The sequence below is a fragment of the Pygocentrus nattereri genome, chromosome 28, assembly GCF_015220715.1.
Source record: "Pygocentrus nattereri isolate fPygNat1 chromosome 28, fPygNat1.pri, whole genome shotgun sequence".
In the NCBI taxonomy this organism is placed as follows: domain Eukaryota; kingdom Metazoa; phylum Chordata; class Actinopteri; order Characiformes; family Serrasalmidae; genus Pygocentrus; species Pygocentrus nattereri.
This window is the reverse complement of record NC_051238.1, coordinates 20,527,667-20,547,139: the sequence shown is the minus strand read 5'-3', so window position 1 is coordinate 20,547,139 and position 19,473 is coordinate 20,527,667. Positions and strand designations below refer to the sequence as shown.

The 19,473-nt window shown below is 40.4% G+C and overlaps 1 protein-coding gene across 1 annotated transcript in view; it reads right to left on the bottom strand.

Moving 5' to 3' along the window:
* ikbkb (inhibitor of nuclear factor kappa B kinase subunit beta) overlaps positions 1 to 19,473 on the bottom strand; it is a 38,634-nt gene that overhangs the window by 1,196 nt on the left and 17,965 nt on the right. The window contains exons 4-21 of the mRNA XM_017702846.2: positions 18,434 to 18,551; positions 18,271 to 18,340; positions 16,636 to 16,724; positions 14,254 to 14,343; positions 12,247 to 12,371; positions 11,560 to 11,667; positions 10,716 to 10,926; positions 10,412 to 10,606; positions 8,830 to 8,944; positions 8,592 to 8,715; positions 6,834 to 6,985; positions 6,668 to 6,729; positions 6,454 to 6,557; positions 5,131 to 5,180; positions 3,730 to 3,829; positions 2,592 to 2,739; positions 1,117 to 1,238; positions 272 to 371 (exon numbers count right to left, since the gene is read on the bottom strand). Of these exons, the coding sequence (XP_017558335.1) occupies positions 272 to 371; positions 1,117 to 1,238; positions 2,592 to 2,739; positions 3,730 to 3,829; positions 5,131 to 5,180; positions 6,454 to 6,557; positions 6,668 to 6,729; positions 6,834 to 6,985; positions 8,592 to 8,715; positions 8,830 to 8,944; positions 10,412 to 10,606; positions 10,716 to 10,926; positions 11,560 to 11,667; positions 12,247 to 12,371; positions 14,254 to 14,343; positions 16,636 to 16,724; positions 18,271 to 18,340; positions 18,434 to 18,551 (2,083 nt within the window). The remainder of the gene's footprint in view (positions 1 to 271; positions 372 to 1,116; positions 1,239 to 2,591; positions 2,740 to 3,729; positions 3,830 to 5,130; positions 5,181 to 6,453; positions 6,558 to 6,667; positions 6,730 to 6,833; positions 6,986 to 8,591; positions 8,716 to 8,829; positions 8,945 to 10,411; positions 10,607 to 10,715; positions 10,927 to 11,559; positions 11,668 to 12,246; positions 12,372 to 14,253; positions 14,344 to 16,635; positions 16,725 to 18,270; positions 18,341 to 18,433; positions 18,552 to 19,473) is intronic.

The window sequence follows — 19,473 nt, the reverse complement described above, 5'->3', positions numbered from 1 at the left end:
ACTGGTTCCAGATGATAGAAAGGCAACAGGAACTCAAATAACCAACCAGAATCTCTGAGGAACGTTTCCAACACCTTGTTGAAAGTCTGCCACATAGAATTAAGGCAGCTCTGAAGGCAAAAGGGGGTCCAATGTGTACCTAATAAAGTGGCCAGTGAGTGTGTGTATACATAATCTTGTTTTTTTCCTTGAAGCTTAAAAATAAATCACTCTTCACTGGAAATGAAATAAATGCAGGGTGGTCTTTTTGCACAGTACAAAGTTTGTGTACCTCCATGCTGTTTTCTGTCTCCTTAATTGTTTCCTGCAGCAGACTCTGCAACCTGCTCTCAAATGTCTTGCTTTCTTCAATTACAACAAAGGACTCTTCCCTGCATACATATACAAACACATAAAACAGTACAAATACACTCAACGAGTAGCAGAGATGACATGGATCCAAAACTGGGTATCAGTTTTGGGCTGATATGGACAGTAAATGCTAGAATCACACAGAGGCAACAATAAGCTGTAATCATGGCCACAGAGGTCCTGGTCCTGCCATAAGAGTGAAGGGACTGCCCAGTAGACAAACAAAATTTGTATCACTCCTGGGCAGTTTGTAAGCTTGGCAGGAGTGGGTTGTACATTTTCTGACAAAAACAGTAATGGGAGAATCCTGAGTGTAGCACTGCAGCACGGTCAGAAATGAACAAGTGCTGGGAGTCACATCGATTGGTGTGCGTAACAGACATTTTGGCACCACTGGTGTACGTAGAACAGAAGTCAACTGATTGACTGTACCAAACTTTTGCAGTTGTTTACTCTAGCTAACTTCTCTTAAAGTATATGACATAAACCAAATTAAAAATTTGTAAAGGTTTGCAAATATGTGCTTTTATATATATATAGCATCTTCCATAAAAGAAGTCATTTTCAAACACAGCCTAACCGCACAGAACACGACGACCTACCATTACAGACCTCTGAACACAACACTGGCACCAAAATGGGTGGATCACAAAATACAGCTGATAAACTGTAACTGTACAGTGATAAAATGTGTTTTTCTTTCTTCTTTCTAAAGCTACTGGAAACTACACCCAGCCTGTACATACATACACAGTTTGTACTCACGGTTGGTGGAGAATAGGCAGACTAATAGGATGAGCAGGTCGATGCTGCAGAGGTGGAGGGCCGGAAGAGGGTGGGGTCCGTCCTCCGTCTGGACTTCCACTAACTGGACTCCGAACTTTACTCTGGAAACCACACACAACTATCAGTGCTTTGGAACTAATTGTATTTCTGGCTCAGAACAGAACGTGCAACATTTAACATCTTTAACAATCAAGATCATTACAGAAGGAATACATGAATCCTTACATTTAACAACTCCTTTACTAGGAATTATCTCAATCTACCATGTTTTATAGCTGCCAATCATACTTGCCCAGTTGTTGACCCAATTCTCTTTCCATAAATACGTCTGTCTATATTTATTATCTGAGATGTATTGAACAGTCTGCTTCAGATAGACTGAGGCGAGGACTCTCACATGGATAATTGAAAGCAGAATTTTTTCAGATGGATCCATCACGTTGTTGATTTACTTGTTTTGCATCACATGCTACAGGACGGACAACTAAACATTCTGACATCTGATCCCTCAGTGACTGCAATCTGTCCCTGCAGCAAAGCAGCTTACAGCATTATACTCCCTCCACCATGCTTCTAGTCTAAAGCTTTCCCAGAAGAGAGGACAAACCCCCAATTAATACCCTTTATTTCAGAAGAAATGTTGACTGAAAAGGTGCCTAAAAACTTTTGGATATACACTCACCGGCCACTTTATTAGGTACATTATTCAATTGCTTGTTAACACAAATAGCCAATCATATGGCTGCAACTCAATGCATTCAGGCATGTAGAGGTGGTCAAGACAACTGAAGTGCAGACCGAGCATCAGAATGGGGAAGAAAGGGGATTTAAGTGACTTTGAATGTGGCGTGGTTGTTGGTGGACAGACTGGTTCCAGATGATAGAAAGGCAACAGTAACTCAAATAACCAACCAGAATCTCTGAGGAACGTTTCCAACACCTTGTTGAAAGTGTGCCACGAAGAATTAAGGCAGTTCTGAAGGCAAAAGGGGGTCCAAACTTTTACTAGCGTTTAGTGTACCTAATAAAGTGGCCGGTGAGAGCAATATTTTCCTGACTGGAACACTGAACTCCAATTACCCTGTTTTCAAACAGGTCCTAGAGGTTCACACACCTTTTCCATCAAAGATCTCTATTGATTAAACCATTTGTTAACTATGACTTAAACAAAGATTGGGTCAGACTTTAGGAGCCTCTCATGCAGGAATCCATATAATTGTAAATGGCTCACAGCAGAAAAATGTCATGTATTTGTAACATGAATTTGTATTGGTACACTTAAGATGACCAAATAAGTTTTTTATGATCTTTAGTGCACTTATTTTAGAGAATTATTTCTTTGTTAGCTATTTTGTGAAAGTTATCAATAAAACTTATGATTAGGGTTATTTTTGGATCACTGGATTTACAAATACCATAATATAACATTATGTTTGTGAGTGTGAGTGACTCACACAGGCCACTTTGAGCAGGTTCCACAGCTCCTTCTGTCTCTTCTCCTGCATACGGAGCAGGTCCTGCTCACACTGAGCCATACTGCTCACCATGCCCTCCACTCGGGGAAGCAACTCCATCACCCTCTGCCTGCACACCACCGTCTTACTGCAGGTACACACATATAAATGTAGACAACAGGTAACCAACATTTTAGACCCTCACAGAATGCAAAAGGAAGGCATGTCATTAAACATGTAGATTGCTCACACTGGTTATAACTATGAACACACAAACAAAGCTGAGGTGTGCGTAGAAATCCCGAAGCTTCTTCTCATAAACACACAAACAAACCTGAGGTGTGCGTAGAAGTCCCGAAGCTTCTTCTCACAAACACCAAGACATAAACACACAAACAAAGCTGAGGTGTGCGTAGAAATCCCAAAGCTTCTTCTCACAAACACCAAGACATAAACACACAGACAAACCTGAGGTGTGCGTAGAACTCCCGAAGCTTCTTCTCACAAACGCCAAGACATAAACACACAGACAAACCTGAGGTGTGCGTAGAACTCCCGAAGCTTCTTCTCACAAACGCCAAGACATAAACACACAGACAAACCTGAGGTGTGCGTAGAACTCCCGAAGCTTCTTCTCACAAACACCAAGACATAAACACACAAACAAACCTGAGGTGTGCGTAGAACTACCGAAGCTTCTTCTCACAAACACCAAGACATAAACACACAAACAAACCTGATGTGTGCGTAGAACTCCCGAAGCTTCTTCTCACAAACACCAAGACATAAACACACAAACAAACCTGATGTGTGCGTAGAACTCCCGAAGCTTCTCCTCACAAACACCAAGACATAAAAACACAAACAAACCTGAGGTGTGCGTAGAACTCCCGAAGCTTCTTCTCACAAACACCAAGACATAAACACACAAACAAACCTGATGTGTGCGTAGAACTCCCGAAGCTTCTTCTCACAAACACCAAGACATAAACACACAAACAAACCTGAGGTGTGCGTAGAACTCCCGAAGCTTCTTCTCACAAACACCAAGACATAAACACACAGACAAACCTGAGGTGTGCGTAGAACTACCGAAGCTTCTTCTCACAAACGCCAAGACATAAACACACAGACAAACCTGAGGTGTGCGTAGAACTCCCGAAGCTTCTTCTCATAAAACTGAATTGCCTGCACCACCAGCTTCACCACCTCCTGACAGTCGCCCAAACACCTTTGATCTGAACAGTTATATGAAAAGGTTGGAGTAACATTCTACATACAGTGACAGGCCACTTCAATAAATACACCTCCTTATTTCTACACTCATCTATTTTGTTAGCTCCACTTATCACATTAATGCACTTTGTGTTTCTATAACTACAGACTGTAGTCCATTTGTTTTTCTGCATACTTTGTAAATGCACCCTGTTCTTCAGTGGTCAGGACCCCCACAGGACCATGACACAGCAGGTATTATTTGGGTGGTGGATCGTTTTCAGCACTGCACTGAGTTTTGCTGCTGGAGTTTTTTAAACACCTCAGTATCACTGCTGGACTGAGTATAGTCCATTAACCCAAAACATCCAGCCAAAGACATAGTGCCCTGTGGGCAATGTCCTGTGTCCACTGATGAAGTACTAGAGAATGACTAACACAACACTTAATGAGCTATTGTCTCTTTATCTCCACAACGTGGACCGACAAGATAGGTGCGTCTCATAGAGTGGACAATGAGAGGACACAGTGTTTAAAAACTCCATCAGCACTGCTGTGTCTGATCCACTCATACCAGCATAACATACACTAACACGCCAACACCACATCAGCATGACTGCAGTGCTGAGAAAGATTCGCCACCCAAATATTACTTGCTCTGTGGTGGTCCTGTGAGGGTTCTTATTAGAGGTCTGTCTGGGTCTGTTCCATTCCCAGCCATTACTGCAAGATTTAATTCCACTCCCACCCACTCTTGCAGAAAATTTGTCCTGTGCTCCAAGATATTGTGGTGGGTCCTGTAGGTCCAGTGGGAAACCTGTAGAAGTGGAGACCCTAGTCTTCAGCACTGAAGAACTGGATGACAGGAAAATAACAAAGTATACAGAGAAAAAAGACTACAGTCTGTAATTGTAGAACTACAGACTGCAATCATATAGTAAGCAGATAATGAGTGACGATACAAGAAGGTATACTGAATGAAGTGGCTTGTTGGTGAATATGCAGCAGAGTCAGACTTATTCAGTATAGTTAATCAGAAAATAAACACACATAATCCAGCCATTATATGAATACACTGAATACTGTACATTGTAAATATCATTTACATAATATAAATACCATATTTTGCTTATTTAGAGTGATGTCATATTACAGCTGGCACAATCATCCTTAACTTCACCCAAACACCTAAAACCATGGCAGCTCAAGTGTCAGGAAATATTACAGCAACTGCCTTGATCCCTGTGTGTTGCTATTATTTGTGCACCTCTTATCTCCGACCTTCAAATGCAACATATGTCGAGCTTGTGCAGAGCTGACGTACCTCTGGGTTTCTCTCTGAGCTTGCGAAACAACTCCATTGCCTTCACCTCTCTGAGAAAACACAATCAATATGTAAGAATAAAGAGGGGTGTATGTGTGTGTGTGTGTGTGTTGCGCATTCTAGGGACAAACTTATCCAAACTTTTTAGGAAAAAAAACAAGGCTCCTAAAGTAACCTAGGTATGCTGCTGATGAACAAACAAAAATGTAACAAATCTATGCAACAGCTCGAACACAACAAGACATCAGGAACCAAACCTCTGTTCTTCTATATTCTTTAAACATAAAAAGGTTTAGGCACCTAAGAAAATTATATTTGTAAAGCTAATTATCTCGTCAGTAGGGACTTATTTGCATAGAAAAACACTACTATTAGAATAAATACAAATAATATTAATAGAGTAGTATTAATTCAAACTTTAAACTTTTCATTCTTCACTCTCTTCACTCAGGAACATTGACAAGTTTTTAAATTCCAAAATTGGCCATGTTAAAAATATTATTTATTGTAATTTTCAGCAATTCTTAGTCTAGATACTAACTAACAAAACAATGCATTATATTATAAATATTACTTCAATACATGTGAAACTATTATGACATTAAACTAAGAAATGACTCTCCAGCCAAGAGGCTTGCAAGTCAAACTTATAAGAACTGCAAGAACAAACACATACCTTGTGTTAATTAAGATATGTTAAAAAAAGGCCCGATAAAGTTCATATTAAGTTTGTATTCTGTATGTTTCTGTGCGCTCCTGTTCATGACAAATCAGGCCCACCAGTGTAGAGGTCTGCACACACCACAATATCTTGGGGTGTTGGACAAATTGGACTAATTAAGGGAACGGACAGTAACCCAGCCTAGTGTGGATGTGAGCAGCATAATAGTTGGCATATTTACACTCATTCTAAACAGGAGAAAAACAAATAATGAATCAAGAAAATCATGTAAATTGCTTTCTTGTTAGTCTACAGAAAGGGTAAAGCCAATCAGAAGGCCACAACTATGGAAATTGTCCTTTATAAAGGCAAATACACAAAAAATAAAGCAGAATAAAGGCAACTCTGACCCATGGCAGTCATTTTCAATCATGACTAATGCAACTGGAAACCAGTTAAATAGGACTGCGGGCAGGAGCAGGACCAAATGTTTTCAATAGCAGAACTGAAGAACTCGTACTTAATAGCCATTTTGACTGGAAATGTGGTCTCTGACTTTTGCACACTACTGCATATAATGCACATGAGCCCACACGCTGACACTGTATTAAAACAAGCCTGTGTGTGTGTACATGCGCATATCTGTGTGTGTTTGTGCTCACAGTGACTCCAGAGCTTCACCACTTCTCCACGGATGTCTCTGTAGATCCACTATATCAGTCTGCAGTTTCATCATCTCCTCCTCCAGCGTAGTCACATCCTCTGTCTACACAAAGACACACACGCACACACACACACACAAACACAAATACATCATTAACAGTATTTGCGAGGGCAGGCTGCACTGCTATTGGCTGACAGAGACACACTCCATACCTGGCCACGGTTAAGGGCAGTTTGCTCCATCTCTCTCCATACACTCAGTAACTTCTCTGAAGCTTTAAGAACAAAATGAACACCACAACACTGTCATATAGTTTTATGAGCATGTTAAGTCTTTTAAGAGACGAAAAAGGTCTGAGAGTTTGTGAGTGTGAGCAACCTATGCCAGTTGCTCTCTGCTCCTGGTATTTGTCCATGTCGATGTGCAGGCTGGTGGTAAAGAATTCGAGCGTAGCTTTCAATCTCTGGTGCACAGACACCATTTCATTCTTCTGTTTGGACAGCGAACCATTATGCCTCAGCAGACTCATACTGTAAGAGACAAAGAAAAAGAGAAAAAGCATGAAAGACGATATAAGAGGAACTAAATCTTGATAAATTCTAATTAAAGATGTAGTATGCCATGATACTGACACCAGTGTTTTAGAGTTGTCACAGTTGCAAAATGAAAACAGAAAGCACCGATTATAACATTTCCTTTGACTTATTTAAACAAAAACATTACAAACACAAGATGACCGACTGATTTACCTTAATAGCTTCTTGGTTTTATGAACATACACTTATTCTAAAAATGATGCCTGCAACACTTTCCAAAAAAGTTGGGACAAGAACAGTTTAAGACTTATGTAACGTGTGGGAGTGAGGATGAAGCAGACGCATACGCTGAGATTTATTATGGGCAAATCCATACTCGGGGTCAAGACAGTCCAGGGTCAAAGAGCCAACACGGAGAGAATGATGGTCAGACATAACAGAACCAAACACAGACAGGAAACAACAGAGAGGCTGGAATAAACAAAACACCACAGGAGAATACACTTCACGAGAATACAAAACAAGAGAATACAAAGCAAAGCATAGACTACACACCACAAAGACCAGCAAGAGACTAGGGAAAACACAGGGCTTAAATGCAGGGAAACAGCGAGGGTTAACAATACCCATTTGGACATTTCGGACATTTTGATTGACTAATTAGCTATTTGTGTTAACAAGCAATTGAACCGGTGAGTGTATTTAGAAGGTGAGTGTAAAAAAAAAAAAAAAAAAAAACATAAGATAAAACATTAAATATTGTTTTATACTACTTTCAGTTGAATACAGATCGCACAGAACTTAATAATCACTATTTTCAGTTTTTATTAGCATGCCTCAGAATTAGAGTTTCTAAATTGTCACAGTCCAAAAAATACAAGCATCTCCAAAGTGGCAACTTTGCAACAGAAGGCAAAAATGTTCTTCACTTTTAATGCACATTAAAGAGATTTTATTTCAAGCTTTTTTTTGAGCATATCCAGTAGTGCATTCATTATGAACTTTTTACATAATGTCAGGGTTAGCTGCTCTGCTTAAATGATACATTAAAAATAAAAGAGAAAATCGTGGGGCAGTCGTGGGCTGGAGGTTAGGGATCCAGCCTCGTGACCGAAAGGTCACCGGTTCGATCCCCAGAGCCGACAGCACATGACTGAGGTGTCCTTGAGCAAGACACCTAACCCCCAACTGCTCCCCGGGCGCTGCGGATTGGGCTGCCCACCGCTCCGGGCAAGTGTGCTCACTGCCCCCTAGTGTGTGTGTACTCACTAGTGTGTATGTGGTGTTTCAATTCACGGATGGGTTAAATGCGGAGGTGAAATTTCCCCGTTGTGGGACTTCTCTTAATTTGTTTCATTTTTACAGCTTTGTGTTTCTTTGCGTTTTTTAATGGAGACTTCTTGAAGGCCTCCTGTTTTCATCTTCTAAATATTTTGAAATCTTTAAAAACACTTTGGATGGTTTGCTTTTGCTCAGTTGTGTACATTTTTATTTTTTCGCCTTTTTTCACACAACAGAATGACGTTCTGTAATGTTCATGACTGGTCTTGCTTCTGTCTGGAGTCACTTTCTTTATGCATGGATTATGTCAGTGTCTTACATGGCTGCCTTCTGGCCCTGCTGCAGCTTCTGCCAGTCCTCCTTCAGTGCTCTTATGGTGTGCCAGGCTTGTCCACATGTTCGTCTTTGAGAACTGTAGGGCAACATGCGCTTAGGCTCCGTCTCTAACACAACATGACGAACAAACACCAGCTTAAGTGTTGAGCAATTATGTGTCCCACATTGCACAAAACAGAAAAACAAACAAGAAATGTTTTGATAGGCGAATAGTGACTCACGGACGAATCGGATGTTTTCAGGAAGGATTCGTGGGCTGAACTGGGGTTCGTAGTTGCAGCAGGAGCGGTCAAACAAGAAAACCAGCGGCACATCTGCCCGACGACCATCAACCATCTAATAAAAACATGCAGGAGATAATTTATAACTTGGCAACATAAAATGGCAAGAACAAGCGCAATATACTGCCAGCTTTTTAACACTTAAAAGTTATTTTTTTTAGTTTGCTTCATTATTGAAATGTAATTCCATATTCAGTCAGCTATTCCTTAACTTTTGTATTAAACCTGTTAACTGAGCCATTACAACAAAAAAAACAGTACATGTGAAATTTTTTGTAACAATCATATGGACATGGTATGACATTGATGTCCTGCATTACAGAGCAAACAGATAGTTTGGCTTTTTAAGATTGTACAAAATAAACCAGAAAACAAAATAACTAATAATGCAAAAAAATCTGGAATGGTTAATATATCGCTACTGTCGGAAGAAAACCTCGTATCTCCATTTTTACTGTTTTAAATTTTTTGATATAATGTGAAAATGCCTGTTGCCCTTTACATTGTGTGTAAATTTCATGATGAATTGATCAAAACAAACAGGCCAAAATGACTTGGAAAGACGTTTGGTTCCATTGACTTCCATTGACAGTAGAGTATGTTTTTACCTTCTCCTGTAAAGTTACCATTTTGGAGATACGAGGTTTTCTTCCGATAGCAGCGGTATGCTTTTTCATTGGAGGGGCTCAATTACTGCCAGAATTTGTATTGACCAATTTTTTACAGTAAAATACTGTATTCATCATTCTTTGGTAAAATCTACTAATTGTAAAACACCACACAGCACTATGTGATCTGACAGCAACACATAAACATGTCATTTCATTTACATTTGTTTTTTTTTTCAGTTTGCTTCTCTATTGATATGTAATTTTATTCATAAAAAAGAATAAATAAATGTTATACACACACACACACACACACACACACACACACACACACACACACACACACACACACACACACACACACACACTTTCTAAGCCTATCCCAGCGGCCATCGGGAGGAAGGCAGGATACACCCTGGACAGATCGACAGTCTATCACAGGGCTAAATATGTTACTTGAATTTTTTTTTTAAATACATAGGTCTGGTAAAATAATGTACATATTTACATTTGCTGAGTAGCATTTACTTTTACAGATGTTATGCTAATATATAGGCGATTTACAGGCTTTATTGTGATTACAGCTTATTACTTTAAGTACATAGTTATATAGTCATAATAATTTTGTGGTCCAGGTGACTGTGAAGCTACAATTTACAGTTGCTTTAACGTTATTTACTTTTAATATGGTGCAATAAATTACCGTAAAAGTAATGCAATGAGGTAGCCAGTAACACTGTAATTTTACTGTGACCTTTTTTTTTAGTTTTTATCAAATTCAAATCATAATAAAATATTCCCCCCAAACATATGAAAACTCATGTGAGATAGACTGAAAGTTTAGAAGAGGCCCTTGTTTTAATGAAAAACATATTATAAATAATTACAACATGCTTTCTTGGTCCTTCACTCACAGTATAATCAACAGCACACTGCATGACATCATTATGAGGCTCCAGGGCAAGTCCCGCTTCCAACAGCAGCTCCTGATTGGCTGGGGGAATGTGTGTGTCTTGGGCGATTCGCTCCTGCAGTGATGCCACAGTCTCTCCAGGCTGCACTGAGTAAGTACAAATCTCTGCTGAGGTCATATTCAGTACATGGACCAGCTAGAGAGATGGAGGGAAAAAAAAACATTAATCCTCTTTAGTCATCAGGCTTCACATTAACTCAGCTGCACATTTCTTGTCTTAGTCATGCCCTTGATGGTAACCGCACCTTCAGCTCTAAGATTCGCTCTAGCTGTTCAAAGCAGCTACTGGATCCACTTTGGTTATCTTTCCCTCCTTCCTGGGATTTCTTGCTCTTTTCTTCGGAATCGTTATTATCCAGGCTGTCTTTTGAGCTATGCTTAGTGTCTTTACCTCTTTCCTGAGGTGACCACCTCAACATCAACTGTAGCCAGCATTCCAGACTGCCAGCTAACAGCCTGAACATAAACACAAGAAAACACATGACAGATAAATGAAGGGATGCACCATGATTAAGCAAAACATTGCTGGTTCGAGTCTGGAGGAGGGTTATAGAAAGATCTCTAAAATACCATAGTCTGCCAGCTGTGGACCTTCCAATGAAAGCAGAAGACATGTAATGTAAGAAAAAGCTAAAGTGTGAGTCATTTTTGAAGGAACTCTTCAAACCTAGCAACAACACTTAAAAATAAGTGCACGTTTCAAATATGCTGAGGTCATATAATATTTACCAGATGTCTAAAACGTTTAATGATTCTAAAAGCACATCACAGCAAGTGGTTATAAATGTATGCTGCCTGATAACTGAGACACTGTTCTAGGTACTTTATTATATAAATGCACTGGGTTGTGGCCTTGTGATTGGCTGATTAGCTATTTGTGTTAAGCAATTGAACAAAAGTGGCTGCTGAGTGTATAATGTGAATAAGAATCAACATTGTTACATGGAGCTAATGTTGAAAGTTGGGTTGAGAATAATTAACAAACTTCATTGCACTGTAAGTTGGTTGATTTGGTATTAGCCTCATTAACTTCACAATAAAAGCCATATTTCCAACAGCACAGCTGTCTTCCCTCTGGGAAGCACTCACTTGTTGAGGTTGTGGGGCTGAGGTAGGTGTTTGGAGAAGTGCACCTCTCCGGTCAAATCCTCATAGACCACAATGTCATCTTCATGCTTCTGCTTCAGTTTGTTATGCCTGGACAGAGAAAAAATTTGCAGATATGGAAAGATTTATTTTAGCTGGACTCTACAAGATACGTACACTGGAGCCAGTATTGATCTTCCAGGCTTTTAGAGGGGCCGTGCTTTTAATCCCGTGGGTTAAAACGTACTGGAATAGAGCCAATTATATTAAAACAATCATAGAAATAATATACATCACAAAAACAGGATTTCCAAAGAATATTATCTTAGCTCAATATCATGAAAAACAGGATGGAAAAACAATTGAAAGCCATAGGGGTTTATATATTCCCTATTTTCAAAGATTAGTGAAACTTTATTTTGATTTGGCAGTGCAAGGCTTGGAACAAAACCTCACTTTTGTTACCATCTGTGTTTTTTCCTGTCTGTCTGATACGTGTGATAAATGACTGATATGTGCAAAGAAATGCACAAAGAAATGACCTCAGGACCTCTGTATCACAATCAAAGTCCTATAAGCACACTTCCCAGTTCTAACACAGTGTAGGCCCTTCTGGGACAAACTGGCAACAGCAATCTGAAAACATGAACATGATGGCATTCATGGCATCATGATGGGAGTAAACAGTACCAGGGTACAGGCTGCCAGGTGGGCAGAAAGGGTCTGAAGCCAGTGATGCACTCAAACACCAGGGTACCAAAACTCCAGTAATCCACCGTCACTGTGTACTTCTGCTGCTCCAACAACTCTGGAGCCTGAGTTAGAGAGAGAGAGAGAGAGAGAAGAAGGAAAAGATAGAGGGCATAAAAAGAGGGAGTGGGATTGAGAGAGTGAGCGAGGGAGAGAGGAAGAGAAAGAAAGGGAGAGAGAGGTAGAGAGGAAGAAGGAGGGGGAGCAAGAGGAAGAGAGGGGGAGAGAGAGAGGAAGAGGGAACAGAGAGAGGGAGGATGAAGGAAGAGAGAAAAATAGCAACAGAGCGAGAGAGCAAATCAGAGAGGAAGAGATAGAAAGGGATGGAGGGGGGGGGGGCAGAGAGGGAGAGAAGGAGAGTGTCAGAGCTCCTGTTCACTTTTGATTGGTCTGTTCAGAACTGGACAGCAAAACGTACAGCTGTTTACACGCTTTCCATTTCTCAAATGCGTCTTCAGTGACCATGTGATCAGATTTGGAATGTAAATGGACATAAGTGGAAATAAGGCTCCACGTACGTTTACTACGTGAGTCTTTCGCTGCGTTTGGAGTCCAACCGAAAAGTCCCATGAATCCTTGTTTGTGTAAATATACGGACTGTTAATAAACTTTCAGACCGCAGGAATTACTAACATAACCTATAAACAAGCCTGAGAGGAGATGAAGAAAGAAGTTACGCATCTGCGTTTCTCCCTGCCGTGATGACGTGGTTGGTAAGGCGTTCTTGTGTTGTTGGGACGTAGCAGTGCTTTTGAATGTTTACAGTACAAATGCTCTGTGGTCGCCATATGCATCCATAACCCACTCTGAAGGCGGATCAGTGATCCGACCACAGTGCGTCTATGAGATGCATCGACCCGTGTTCACACTTCACCGTAACTGAACTAGTTTAAGTCTGAATTACTCTGACTGAAAGAGGGGGCTCCTTAAAGTAATTAGAAGTTGAAAATTAGCTGATTTACTTGTTACCACGTCAAGTAAATATTTTAGATTGAACTGACAAACTACATTTGGGGGAAATTTCACCTCCGCATTTAACCCATCTGTGAAGTGAAACACCACATACACACGAGTGAATACACACACACTAGGGGGCAGTGAGAACACTTGCCCGGAGCGGTGGGCAGCCCTATCCACAATGACCGGGGAGCAATTGGGGGTTAGGTGTCTTGCTCAAGGACACCTCAGTCATGGACTGTCGGCACTGGGAATCGAACCGGCAACCTTCCGGTCACAGGGCCAGTTCCCTAACCTCCAGCCCACGACTGCCCCCATAATTTATTAGGTACACCTGTTCAATTGCTTGTTAACACAAATAGCTAATCAGCCAATCACACGGCTGCAACTCAATGCATTTAGGCATGTAGAGGTGGTCAAGACAACTTGCTGAAGTGCAGACCGAGCATCAGAATGGGGAAGAAAGGGGATTTAAGTGGCTTTGAACGTGGCGTGGTTGTTGGTGCCAGACGGGCTGGTCTGAGTATTTCAGAAACTGCTGATCTGCTGGGATTTTCACGCACAACCATCTCTAGGGTTTACAGAGAACGGTACGAAAAAGAGGAAATATCCAGTGAGCGGTCAGTTGTGTGGACGAAAATGCCTTGTTGATGTGAGAGGTCCGAGGAGAATGGGCAGACTGGTTCCTGATGATAGAAAGGCAACAGGAACTCAAATAACCAACCAAAATCTCTGAGGAACGTTTCCAACACCTTGTTGAAAGTGTGCCACACAGAATTAAGGCAGTTCTGAAGGCAAAAGGGGGTCCAACCATTTACTAGCATGTACCTAATAAAGTGGCAGGTGAGTGTATTTTCACTTAAGAAAACAATGCAATCTGATTAGACCAGGAGTGTTCAATCTTTTGCATCTGTTCTGAAATTTGAATTTGGCTTTGAATGTGGCTAAGCTAATCAGATTTTTTAAACAATGTATGAGAAAAGAACTCACCAGATATTGCAAGGTCCCTACAAAAGATGTGCATAAACTGCTCTGGTCCAGCTCCTTCGCATAGCCCAAGTCGATGATCTTATGAATCAACTGGAAGAGAGATGAGTCAAAGATATGCAGTAAAATGACAGCTATTTAGACTGGAGAAATAAACAAATTAAAATCAGAATTAGCATCAGCATCAATTAGTATTCTAATTAGGGGTGCACCGACATGGGAAATATTTTTAATATACATATCTGTAGACGCAGATGGTGATATATGAACATTTATAAAATGCAGAAACTAGGGCTGTAGAAAAATGAATCAACTGGTCAGATCTAAACATCTGCACTGACGATAACATCTGCTGATACTGGAAGTGTAACAATCCAACATGTTGTACTGTATTGCTAAATACAAACCTTTCAATTTAATATGCACAGGTATATGCACAAAATATTGATGATATAGTGAACAGACTGGAGCAAATGAAGTACTTGTTATTCTTCATGTAGTGTAACTATAAGTATTAAATTGTCCTTCATTTGTTTCCTCCTCTGAAAATATCTGAACATAATCTGTTTACTTCAAAAAATGGTTTCTCATAAGCTTATATCAGGTGAGATCTATTGCATACACTATATTTCCAAAAGTATTCACATGCATATGAACTTGAGTGACATCCCATTCTTAATCCATAGGCTTTAATATGATGTCGGCCCACCCTTTGCAGCTATAACAGCTTCAACTCTACTGGGAAGGCTTTCCACAAGGGTTAGGAGTATTTATGGGAATTTTTGACCGTTCTTCCAGAAGCCCATTCGTGAGGTCAGACACTGATGTTGGACGAGAAGGCCTGGCTCACAGTCTCTGCTTTAATTCATCCCAACGGTGTTCTATCGGGTTGAGGTCAGGACTCTGTGCAGGCCAGTCAAGATCTTCCACACCAAACTCGCTCATCCATGTCTTTATGGACCTGCTTTGTGCACTGGTATGCAGTCATGTTGGAACAGGAAGGGGCCGTCCCCAAACTGTTCTCACAAAGTTGGGAGCATGAAATTGTCCAAAATCTCTTAGTGCTGAAGCTTTAAGAATTCCTTTCACTGGAACTAAGGGGCCGAGCCCAAATCCTGAAAAACAAGCCCACACCATAATCCCCCCTCCACCAAACTCTGCACAATGCACTCAGACAAGTACTGTTCTCATGGCATCTGCCAAACCCAGACTCGACCATCGGATTGCCAGATGGAGAAGCGTGATTGGTCGCTCCAGAGAACACGTCTCCACTGCTCTAGAGTCCAGTGGCAGCGCTTTACATCACTGCATTCCACACTTTGCATTGCGCTTGGTGATGTAGCCATGGAAATCCATTCTATGAAGCTCTCTACGCTGTTCTTGAGCTGATCTGAAGGCTGCATGAAGTTTGGAGGTCTGTAGTGCTTGACTCTGCAGAAAGTTGGTGACCTCTGCGCACTATGCCCCTCAGCATCCACTGACCCCACTCTGTCATTTTACACGGCCGACCACTTCGTGTCTGAGTTGCTGTCGTTCCCAATCTCTTCCACTGTGTTATAATCCCACTGACAGTTGACTGTGGAATATTTAGTAGTGAGGAAATTTCACGACTGGACTTGGGTGGCGTCCGATCACGGTACCACGCTGGAATTCAGTGAGCTCCTGAGAGTGACCCAGTCTTTCACTAATGTCTATAGAAGCAGTCTGCAGGCCTAGGGGCTTGGGTTTATACACCTGCGGCCATGGAAGTGATTGGAACACCTGAGTTCAATGATCTGGATGGGTGAGTGAATACTTTTGCCAGTATAGTGTATTACATTTTGTACAAAATATATTAGCTTGTCGCTTCCATATTAGTATACACTATTGAACTTTTGGAATATATAATGATTTAATAATGTGAGGCACTCCTTATTTTTTCCATATCAAAAAAATTTAGTATTTTTTTAACTGTTTGTGAATTGTCACAGTCTTAGCCAATACCAATATGATTCCAATAATGCCTTGCATCCCTAATACTAATACATATAGATACAGTCAAATGTGACAGTTTGGGCACCCCTGGTTAAATGATATGTTTTTGTTGATGTTGGAAGTAAAACATACACAATTAATGTTTGTTTGCTGATTACATTTTATATTTTCTGTTTTATTATTTCCAATAAGTTAAATGCAGCAAATAAATAGAAGCAGCACTCCAAAAATTGTAATATTTATTTGCTTAAATATTTAATATTTAAATGTTAAAGTTTATTCTCTGTAGAGAACGTGTTACATTTTTTGCTCAGAAAATCAACAAAACATGTCGTTTGACTAAGACTGTTCATACTTTTCCACATGGCTGTAGATGGATTCATGTGACACATACAACCCCTTATAACTAACCCTTTTTTCTCCCTGTTGGAGCACAATGTTCTCTGGCTTGAGGTCCCTGTGAATTATCCTCTTCTTGTGGAGGTACGTGAGCGCAGAGGCTGAAACGAGATACCAGGCAGGTCATTTAATCATCAGCCCACACATGTACTCACCTATAAACATCTCTGAACAGAATGTTTATTAAACTTCCTTATAAACTCACATTAAGACACAAATCTCATTTTCAAGGTTGACATTTAAATCTTTATGGAAGTGTTCCTTCTCGTAACATCTTCCGCCTGGTTACAAAAGCATATGAGGTCACTAGTGCTCTCATGTGTAATGGCAAGCCCACTTAAAAGGCTTTTAAGCGGTACTAAAGACAAAGTTGATACTGAAGCTGATTAAAGCGTAAAACACCACTCAGTCAGAGTAGCTTCTTTTATAGAAGCAGCATACTGAGAAATCAACAAGATAGCAGACTTTACTAGAAAACATTATATTAGCTGGAATCAGACTATGTTACTGGAATACAAAGGAAAGTCCAAGAATAATCCTGTCTTGTCCAATACAGGAGGAAGTGGGTTTTATGATGAGCACATTCTCACATTCATATTGTAATCGTGATGTCAGTGTGGTGTGGTATTGGTACAATATGCAACACAGCGTTGTACAGAACGTGAATGTGTTTAATCTTTTTAGGGCTCTGTGTGTGACAGAGAGGGGGAAAGAAAGAGCAAATTAACAGTGGCCACAAGTATGAGGTCATACTCATAATGGCTAACTCATTTCAGGACATGTGATGTGTATGTGAGCGGGTTTCTGCAGTGACTAATGCCGGCGGGTTAATGATCATCTGAAATGAGGGAGTGGGAGATTTTGGCATTGGCAAGGTCATCTATTGTGTGTCACATGTCACATCCTGCATCCTATAGGAAGTAAATCATTTCTGCAGGATGCACAGTCCCCAAGGAGAAGCCAGATACATCACACTATGATGTGCATCGGGGTGAGGTTAGCCCGTCTACATACACTCACCGGGCACTTTATTTGGTACCTGTTCAATTGCTTGTTAACACAAACAGCTAATCAGCCAATCACATGGCTGCAGCTCAATGCATTTATGCATGTAGAGGTGGTCAAGACAACTTGCTGAAGTGCAGACCGAGCATCAGAATGGGGAAGAAAGGGGATTTAAGAGACTTTGAACGTGGTGTGGTTGTTGGTGCCAGATGGGCTGGTCTGAGTATTTCAGAAACTGATGATCTACTGGGATTTTCACGCACAACCATCTCTAGGGTTTACAGAGAATGGTCCGAAAAAGAGGAAATATCCAGTGAGCGGGCAGTTGTGTGGACGAAAATGCCTTGTTGAAGTGAGAGGTCAGAGGAGAATGGGCAGACTGGTTCCAGATGATAGAAAGGCAGCAGGAACTCAAATAACCAACCAAAATCTCTGAGGAACGTTTCCAGCACCTTGGTGAAAGTGTGCCATGAAGAATTAAGACAGTTCTGAAGGCAAAAGGGGGTCCAACCAGTTGAAAGTACCTAATAAAGTGTCAGGTTAGTGTATAGTGAATGCATGACCCCGTGTGCTGATATTATATAAAAACAAACCTGAGTATGTGTGTGTGTGTGTTTATATGATGTGTCTGTGCGTACTCACATATGTCTCGCAGCAGGATCAGAATGGAGCCTTCTCTCATTCCACAGCAGTTCTCCAGTAGATTGAGATACTGAACATGTAGAAAAAAAAAGCAATTTGGTCTGCTTGGTCTCAAACACACGTCATCACACATTTATCACACACATATGTTACATCCATGCACCTTGCGGAGGTCTCCTCCTTGGCAGTACTCCATGGCCAGCAGTGGCAGGTCATTAGTGGCTAATCTCTGCAACTCTTCCGGCACCTCTCTCGCTGCCACCACGTTCACATGATTCAACCTGAGAGAGGGAATATGTCAATTAACCGTTACAAGTCACTTTTATCATTATCAGCATAATAAAAACATACTGCTCACATGTGGACCAATTAAAATAAGCAGCACAAACTTTCAATCCATACCACATCGGTGCTTGCATGTAGAAAAGCAGATATTTTATTATGATCTGAATTTGGTAAAAATGTATTCTTGTGCTTACAGGCCTGTTTTTCTGTAAAGATGAATTATCTAAGGCTGGCACAAATCATTTGAATACTTATACATTTAGTTATGTGTTTGTCTTTCTTTATCTCTTACAATCTCAGGCTAATTATATACTAAGCCTTATTTTGATGAATGATTCAGTACATTGGATTTAAATGGAATATTGTTAAAAATATAATGCTGTCCGAAGCTTTTCCTTATTTGACTTATTTGTTTATAATCTGTTGTTTTTCATAGTCAAAGGATCAATCTGGCAGAAACCTTCTTTTGAAACCCCTAATCAACAATAATCACAGTTAAAATGTATTCTACAAACTCTGACTGGCCATTGTGTGTGCTCTGTCTGCACCTGCTCATCAGGTTTCATGCTGGTGTATTGTGATTGGACTTTGATGGTCGTAATTCTTAGACACTCCCTAATCAGCTCTCAGCAGCTTCAGTCCACAGAAATCATGCAAGTTTTAACAGGTATAAAAACATGCATGAGGTGGGAGCTAATCATCTTAGATACAAATAATGATTATTTACACATATTAGCATTTTGAATCCATCATTTCAAAACTACTGAAGAAAGTCATCATACAAGTGAAAACGAAACTAAATTTGCTTAATTTATTCGCTTTTCACATTTCAGACTGTTAGTTAAAACCTGTCAGGTTAAGTTTATCAAAAATTAGTTTTATACTCAAACAATTTTATGTAGCAAATGAGAATAAAGA